At 41.9% G+C, this 9,410-nt stretch overlaps 1 protein-coding gene across 1 annotated transcript in view; it reads left to right on the top strand.

The window, feature by feature from the left end:
• The first annotated feature begins 1,389 nt into the window (after positions 1–1,389).
• The window catches only part of FRMPD2 (FERM and PDZ domain containing 2), a 78,231-nt gene continuing 70,210 nt past the window's right edge, over positions 1,390–9,410 (top strand). The window contains 1 exon segment of the mRNA XM_053923453.1: positions 1,390–1,453. Within this exon segment, the coding sequence (XP_053779428.1) occupies positions 1,390–1,453 (64 nt within the window).

The raw sequence follows: 9,410 nt of genomic DNA, 5'->3' as shown, positions 1-9,410 counted from the left end.
GTAACTGAATAAAAATAAATAAATAAATTTAAAAAAAGACTCTTGTAAGAGTGGGGAATGGTTGTTAGTTGAATGCAGAAAACAGTGAGCTTGTGGGAGGTCAGATTATGAGATATAGTGAGAGTAAATGATAGAAAGTAGGTGTAGTGTGCGAGAGAATAGAGCTAAACCACAACAGTAATAAACTTCCAGAAGACAGTGAAATTGGCTAAGATCCAGGAGGGGTTCTGTGTAGCATTTGCAATTGTATGAAACAACAATTACTTACAATAATACTGGAACAATAATCATATTACAGAATCTATGTGATCTGAATAACAAGAATAGGAAGTACATGACCTAGAGCAGTGTGTTATTGTAACACAAGTGAAGTGAAAAATGGAAAATTAAAAGTACACTCTGAAAGAGAGAACAAGGAATACCAGTCAAACAATGCAATTAAACAAAGAAAACTAAGAAAAGTAGACAGAAAGAAGAGAAAGAAAAAATACTAATAAAATAAAAGAAGTAAAAATAATGAAATAATAATAATCATACAAATAAACAATAACTTGCAAGTTCTCTGGAATAGCAAAGTGAAATTTGTCTCAGTTTCTCAGTTGTTGAGGTGATCCCTCCTTGGGTCTCACTCTGGTGCTTTCACAGCACCAGGTGGTAATGTCTCACTTGTGGGGGGGGAGAAAAAGAAAAAAAAAAAAAAAAGCCTCCTGCTGGCTTTATCCAGGCCAAGCAAGTTCTGCTGGTCTTCCTGGCTGCAGCAGGCTGAGGGGGTTGGGTTTCCCTTTTCTCCCTTCCTGTGGTTATAAGTGGTTGGGGGCCAGGTCTGGACTTCAGTCCCTAGAGTTCCCCAGCCTCCAGACCAGTTCCTCAGTTCACTGCTGGGCCCCTAGTGCCTTTCAGTGCCAGGTCTATGCCTTCAGTCCACCAGTTGTGCTATCCTTGAGATGTACCAATTAGGGGCAACTCACATACCACCTTCTTGTTCTTCGCTGTCCTGGGTGCTAGGGACTCTCAAAGTCTCTTCAGGGTAGTTCGGCTCCTCCACTGAGTTAAGTCTTTCTGGGGACTGCTAACTCCCTGAGCCCTGCTGCTCTCCTCTGCAGTAGGTGCCTCCTCCTTCCTCTTAGCACCCCAGCCCAGCCCTACAGGGCGGGAGTGCCACATGACTGTGGCAGCGGGTGCCAGTGTGCGCCACTGGGGCAGCGGGCCAGGGTTAATGGCTTCTGCTTCTGTGGTGGTGGTGAGGCAGGGGATGCAGCCTTGGTGGAGGCAAGGTCAGGCGTGTGCCGCTGGGACTGCGGCAGCTGTGTTGGGCATGCATCACTGGGACTGTGGGCACATGCGTAAGTCCTTTGTCTCTGTGGCCTGGGGGAGGGAAGGGACATGGCCATGGTCTTGGTGGCTGCGGTGGGCCTGTGTCTGAGGCTGCAGCTGCAGAGGCACAGCCGGGGAGGTGGGGTGGCCGCTGGGGGAGAATTCCCTAAACAGCCACAGAGAGTTGTTGTTTTTTTTTATAACAAATTCCTCCTGTTCAAGCCTGCCGTCCCTAACAGGCACCCAGCCCCTCACACAGTCCAACTTTCCAACCAGACCAGAGACTATCCTGGTCAGGGTCCATCACAGCCCAACTCTTCTCCTTTCTCCAGGCATCACCTGGCTCCCAAATTTCTCTGGTAATGACCCAGTCTGCATTCACAGTCTCAGCAGGTGAATACCACCCCTATGTGTTTGCCACTTTGTCTTTCTTCTCCCCAGCAACGTCAAGCATCCAGGTCCATCCTGGTGCTGCTCTAACCTCCCTATTTGGCAGGGGAGGGAGCTGTTGACCTGGCTCTCTCCCAAAAATTCTGCAGCAGGCCCCACACCTGCGGGGCCTGGGGCTGCAGCCACTCTGGTCCCTGCGATGGTCCCAGGGACCTTATAGTCCCAAAGCACTCTCCTTACCGTGTAATTTTTCAATGTCCTGTACAGTTTTGGCCTCCAACGTTCATATATGCTGGTATACATTTGGCTGTTCACTCTCTCCCTCAGAAGATCAGCTAGGTGATCCACCTGTACGCAGAGGGATGTGGACTCCACTCCACCTACATCACCGCTGTTTTCTCCCTCCTAATACTTTAATATAATCTTCCCAATAGTTCCATGAGGTAGTTGCTGTGATCAATCCTATTCTCCAGATGACAAAACTGAGGCTCAGAGAGGTTAAATATGTGCCTTGTGCCCAAGCTCACATAGCCAGAAGTTAGGGAGCTGGGGACTCAACTTCCCAAGACTCATGTCTTCTTTTAGCCAATTAGTAGAATGTTGAATGCAAAAGAGCCTGTGATAGGCTGAATAATGCCTAACCAATCCTCCAAAGATATCCACATCTTCCTGGGTGGAACCTGTGATTGTTACCTTATTGTGGCCAAAAAATAAAAATAAAAACTCTGTATGTGATTAAGTTAAAGGGCCTTGATTGGGAGATTGTGCTGGGTTATATATGTGGGTCTTCTTAAGGCAGACAGAAGAGGGAGTGACACAACTACAGAGACAGAGATCTGAGCTATATGACCATAAAGCCAGGGGTGTTGGCAGCCACCAGAAAATGGAAGAGACAACAAATTGCTTTCCCCTTAAGGCCTCTGGAGAGACTGTGACCCTTAATCACCCCCTGATTTCAGTCCAGTGAGACTGATTTCCCTGAGATAATAAATTTCTGCTGTTTTAAGCCACCAAGTTTGTGGTATTTGTTAGAGCAGCCACAGGAAACCCTGTATTAACAGGGCCTGAGGTAGAATCCTGAGGGACAACATTTCAGGAACAGTGACAGAGAGAAAGAATACTGAAGAAGTTAGGGGGAACCAGGAGTCTGAAGTAACAAGGAGTGTTTCAAGGAGGGCGTAGTTGCCTGCTGCCCAGCCCCGACAATTTCATCCAGCTTCTCTTTGCTGTTAGAATCTGCCCAGCCCTGAGATTTTGTGCCTGTTGTTCCCTTTTGTCTGGAAATGGTTTCCCACAGCTTATGCCTTCTCAACCTTCAATCTCAGCTCAAATGTCACCTCCTCGAGCCACCTCCCTGACCACCCAGCTCAAGTGCATCTTATAGTATATCATGTATTACCATGTCTACTTCTCCTTTTTAGTCTCTCTGTGGAATTATTTTGTAATCCATTTACTTGTTCATTCTGTCTCCTCTGCTGCTCCCCACTAGAGTAGAAGTAGAATGTTGTATTGTTTACCATTCTATTCATAGCGCAGAGCTTAAAATATACAGATCCTTGATAAGTACTTGTTAAATAAGGGATGGCCAAGGCAAGGGTGTGGGGATAACTTCACAGAGGAAGATCAGGGCCACTGCCACCATGGCCCACATGAGGGAGTGGCTCCAGCAGAAGCATTGAAGAGCATGGGCATAGGTGAAACTTCTAGGCTGGGCCAGACTCACGTGAAGTGGCTTCTGGGAGCTGGAGGCCAATAGAGAAAGTTCTTGGAAGGCAGGATGCACTGCATCATAGGAATTTGTGGGGAAACCTAAGGAAGCTCTTGGATGGGCATTGGGGCTTCAGATAGAAAAGGAGACTTTTAGGCTACTAGATGACATGGATGCCTTCAGAGAATGAAGTCAATACAGGGGACTCACCACAGAAGGTGAGGTCCAGGAAGGTGCATGAGAGATGCATCCAAGAGGTGTGCCCATTGGCTGGAGGCTTGTCTTGAGCATCATGCACAGGTTTACCTGTGCAGTGGGATTCATCCATCCCTTAGATAGTTACTGATCGTCTTTATAGTGAGTGGTACAGCAGTACCTCAACCTTCAGACTTTTAGAAAAACTTGAAAAGCAGCCTGGAGGCATAACAGCATGCTGGTGAAAGGCTGATGATGATTATTTCATAGCTTGAGATTAATATACATAAAGCATTTGGGACAGTGACTATCAAGCATGTAGTAAGGCTATGGAGTATCTACTTGTGTTGTCATTAAAGGAAGTCTCAGTTGGCTCTGAAATGAAATTTGCAATAGTACACACAAAGATAACAATGTGAATGTGAGTCCAGGTTGTTTCTTTGAGGGCTAGTGGGTTGGAGAGAAGTCCTGGAGTGTCTCCAAATAGTTCATCCCCCCTTGAAGTGGAGGGGTGTGGCTACAGCTGCCAGGGAAATTCAGAGGCTGCGTGGTTCCCAAGCATCCGTGCTCTCTCCTGACACCAACTCACCCCTGTGAGCAGATAAAAACAGTCAGCTGTGACTAGGGCCAGCCAGGCATGGATTTTGTATACAAAAAAGAGAAACATACACATTTTTTTCCTGAAGGAGGATCATGTTTGTGCTTGGAACAAGTGTGACAGTTTTTGTTTTGTTTTATTTAAGGGAAAGGATGATGAATACTTTACTGGCACTTACTCCTGGGTTCAAAGTTGCATTTGTTGTGAAAACTGTGATCCTGGGAAGGGGGAATAGGGGGACTAAATAGTAATAAATTAATTTTAAAAAAAAGAAAAAGAAAACTGATACTGACACTTCCAACATGAGAACACCAACTTCAAACCTTAAAGAACTCTTAGCTTTAACAACTGGGGTGCTTGATTGGCTAATCTGATCAGTTATGTAGTTTTATAGATGTTAAACTCCCTATATTCCTATGTGCCCTAGAAGAAAGAAAAAAACTTTGGGCCTTTTAACTGTTAAGCATTTGTTGGCGGGGTTTCAGGATAACTCTCTTCAGACAGTTTTAACATAACTAATGAAAGTTGTTGGATTCATATTTGAAGAAAGAAGGTGGAAATGTAACATGGGTTTTTTTTTGGCATTTGCTTGAAATTGTTTTGTTTTAATTGTAAAATAACAGATACAGAGAACCAACAACAAATGTGTAGCTTAATGGGTCACTATAAGGCAAACACCTTTGTAACCACCACCCAGGCCAAGAAATAGAACTTGGCCACTCATTCCAGAAGCCCTTCAATGTGCTCTGTCTTAATCATAGTCCCAATGCTCCCCAAAGGTTACCATTACACTGACCATCACCACTTCCTTAATTTTTTTGTTTTTATCCCTTAAATGTGTATTTCTAGAAACTATATTTTGTCTTTATGTCTTTTAATTACATGTTCCCCTGATCCCTATATTTCCTTTCTTTTTAAAAAATATTGAGGTATAGTTCACATATCATAAAATGTACTTTTATAAAGTGTACAATTTGAGAGTTTTTTGTATGCTCACAAAGTAACATAACTATCACCACTAATTCCAGAATATTGTTATCACCATTCTCAAAAGAAATCCTATACTCATTAGCAATCTCTCTTTCCCCAATGAATAGGTTGTATTGTTCTGTAGTTTTCTAATCTTAGGATGTTTTTGTGTCATTTGATATTAGGGCAATATTGGCTTTGTAAAAGTAGATGAGAAGCATCCCCTCCTCATCTATTTTTTGAAAGACTATATGAGAATTGGTGTTAATTCTTCTTTAAATGTTCTTTAAAAATTCACCAGTGAAGCCATGTGGTCCTGAGCTCTTCTTTGTAGGAAGTTTTTTGATTAGTAACTCATCCTAGTTACTTATTACTAGTCAGATGTTCAGATCCTTCTTGAGTCAGTTTGAATAAATTTGTGTCTTTCTAGGAACTTTCTACTTCATCTAAATTTTCTAATTTGTCAGCATACAACTATTCATAGTATTTTCTTATAATTATTTTTATTTCTGTAAGATTGGTAGTAATGTTCAATCTTTCATTATTGATTTTAGTAATTTAAGTTTTCTCTCTTTTTATCTTGGTCAATCTAGCTAAAAATTTTCCAATTTTGTTCAATTTTTTTCAAATAACCAACTTTTGCTTTTGTTTATTTTCTCTATTGTTTATTCTTTATTAAATTCATTTTTGCTCTAGTTTTTATTATTTACTTCCCTTTTGTTTGATTAGGGTTACTTTGCTCTTTTATGTCCCTTTTCTCCCTCCCTCCCTCCCTCCCTCCCTCCCTCCCTCCCTCCCTCCCTCCCTTTCTCCTCACCTGAGGATATGCCTATTGATTTTAGAGAGAGGGAAAGGAAAGGAAAAAGAAAGGGAGAGAAACATCAATGTGTGGTTGCCACTCATGCACCCAGAACTGGGGACCTGGCCTGCAACACAGGCATGTGCCCTGACTGGGAATCGAACCAGAGACCCTTTGGTTCACAGGCTGGCACTCAATCCACTGAGCCACACTAGCCAGCTGGTGTTGGATTTCTTATTGTTCCCCTTTTAATTGATGTGAAATTATATCTCATTATGTTTTTTTAAATTAAACTTTTAATATTGAAATACTTGTAGGTTCACATGCAGTTGTAAGAAATAATACCAAGAGATTCCATGTACTACTTACCAAATTTCCCTCAATAATGACATCTAGCAAAGCCATAGTAAAATATCACAACCAGGATAATGGTGTGTATGCAATCTCAGATCTAGTTGATTTCCCGTTACCTGTACTAGTGAGTGTGAGCATGCACAGGAATGTTTGGTTTCAGGTGATTTTATCACATGTGTAGGTTTGTGCATACATCACTAGTGTTGAGATACAGAACAGTCCCATCATCACAAGGATCCCATCTGTTTGCCTTTTATAACCACATCTACTTTTCTTCCTTTCATCCTTAACCCCTGATAATTACTCATTTGTTCTCTATTTTTATAAATTTTTCCTTTCAAGAATGGTATATGAATGGAATCATACAGTATATAGCTGTTGGGACTGACTTTTTTTTTCCTAAGCATATTTCTCTGGAGTCATTCAAGTTGTATGTGACTATAGTTCATTCTTTTTATTTTTTATTTCAAGCATATTATATTAATTATGCTATTACAGTTGTCCCAGTATTATTCTCCCCTTTATCTCCCTCAGTCCTGCACCCCCCTCCTTACTCCCATCCCTCCAGCATTCCCCCACCCCTTAGTTCATGTCTATGGGTCACATATATAAGTTCTTTGGCTTCTCCATTTCCTATACTATTCTCAACCTCCCGCTGTCTATTTTGTACCTACCAATTATGCTTCTTATTCCCTGTACCTTTTCCCTCATTCTCCCCCTTCCCCTTACTCATTAATTACCCTCCATGTGATCTCCATTTCTGTGATTCTGTTCATGTTCTAGTTGTTTGCCTGATTTGTTTTTGTTTTTTAGGTTCAGATGTTGATAGTTGTGAATTTGTTGTCATTTTTCTGTTCATATTTTTGATCATCTTTTTCTTAGATAAGTCCCTTTAACTTTTCATATAATAAGGACTTCGTGATGATGAATTCCTTTAACTTGACCTTATCTGGGAAGCACTTTACCTGCCCTCCCAATCTAAATAATAGCTTTGCTGGATAGAGTAATCTTAAGTGTAGGTCCTTGCCTTCCATGACTTTGAATAATTCTTTCCAGCCCCTGTAAGATTTCTTTTGAGAAATCAGCTAAGTCTTATGGGAACTCCTAAGTAGGTAACTGTTTCCTTTTGTCTTGCTGCTTTTAAGATTCTCTCCTTAGCTTTAGTCGTAGCTAATGTAATTATGATGTGCCTTGGTTTGTGCTTCCTTGGGTCCAACTTCTTTGGCACTCTCTGAGCTTCTTGGACTTGCACGTCTATTTCTTTCACTAGACTGGGGAAGTTTTCCTTCATCATTTTTTCAAATAAGCTTTCAGTTTCTCAAATCAACAAACAACAAATGCTGACAAGGTTGTGGAGAAAAGGAAATCCGAGTACACTGCTGGTAGGTGTTGGGGACCGCTCTGTGTGGTTTTGGAGACTGTAGCCCCATGGGAGTAGGCCTTGAAAGAGGCCAGTAAGTCTCACTGGAAAGCCAGGAATGCAGGTGGCAGGCATGACTGGACACTAACATGGAGGATTCCCTTGTGAAAATCAGGCCTGAAAAATACATTGTATCCTTTGAAGCTTGCTCTGCTTTGGGATAGCCCTGTTGATATAAACAAAATGACTAAGGAATGAACTCCTTGTGTCATGAAATAAGCCTGTACAACCATCTGGCACCAGCATTCGTCACAGACCCTGAGGCAGATCTCTTATGTTCCTTCAATTGTTATCTATAGATAATACCTGTTGACATTGATAGATGAGCTATGCATGCACACTGTATACCCCTGTACATTCCAATCCCAATAAAAGTCATTTCAGAGAAGGGCTTGGGGCATTCCCCACTAGAGGGCATCGCCACCTCCTTTCCCGCCTGAACAAGATTGTGTCTGAGATGACTTATTCTCATCTGCAGCAGCTGGGAGAGCTCCTCAGGATGGGACATCCCACAGTAGGAATGCAGACTGGTGCAGCCACTGTGGAAAAGGGTAAGGAATTTCCTCAGAAAACTGAAAATGGAACTGCCTTTTGACCAGGCAATTCCGCTGCTGGGATTATACCCTAAGAGCCCTGAAACACCAATCAAAAAGAACCTGTGCACCCCAATGTTTATAGCAGCACAATTTACAATAGCCAAGTGCTGGAAGCAACCTAAGTGTCCATCAGCAAATGAGTGGATCAAACAACCATGGTATATTTACACAGTGGAATTCTACGCAGCAGAGAGAAAGAAGGAGCTTATACCCTTTGCAACAGCATGGATGGAACTGGAGAGCATTATGCTAAGTGAAATAAGCCAGGCAGTGAAAGACAAATACCACATGATCTCACCTTTAACTGGAACCTAATCAACAAAACAAACAAGCAAGCAAAATATAACCAGAGGCATTGAAATAAAGAACAAACTGACAAAAAGCAGAGGGGAGAGGGAAGGGGATAATGGGGGAAAGGGGGAAGGGTCACCAGGGAACTCATATAAAGCATACATGGAGCAAAGCCAAAGGGGGGTAGGTTCGAGGGTGGGAGGCAGGAGGCCATGGTGGGTGAAAATGGAGACAACTGTACTTGAACAACAACTGAAAAAAAGAAAAGAACAAACTGCCAGTAACCAGAGTGGAGAGGGGAGGGGATGACAGGGGAAAAAAGGGGAAGGATCATCAAGAAACACGTATACCTTTATAGGTATATACAGTATAGGTAAGTACAGTTGTTTCTTGAGGCAACTGTACTTAAACAATAATAAAAAAGTAAAATAAAATATGTAAAATTAAAAAAAAAAGGACAGGAAATAAAATGATGTTTTTAAGCCACTGAATTGACCACAAAAAGAGTTTTCAGTTTCTTGTTCTTCCTCTTCTTCATTTGGGGAAGTTCTCCTTCATTATTTTTTCAAATAAAATTTCAGTTTCTTGCTCTTCCTCTTTTCCTTCTGGTACCCCTATAATTTGGGTGTTGGAATGTTTAAAGATGTCCTGGAGGTTCCTAAGCCTCTCTTCATTTCTTTGAATTCTTGTTTCTTCATTCTTTTCTGGTTGGATGTTTCTTTCTTCCTTCTGGTCCACACCGTTGATTTGAGTTCCGGTTTCCTTCCTATCACTAT

The sequence above is a fragment of the Desmodus rotundus genome, chromosome 4 (genome assembly GCF_022682495.2).
Source record: "Desmodus rotundus isolate HL8 chromosome 4, HLdesRot8A.1, whole genome shotgun sequence".
NCBI classification, from domain to species: domain Eukaryota; kingdom Metazoa; phylum Chordata; class Mammalia; order Chiroptera; family Phyllostomidae; genus Desmodus; species Desmodus rotundus.
This window is presented reverse-complemented; position numbering and strand designations above follow the sequence as displayed.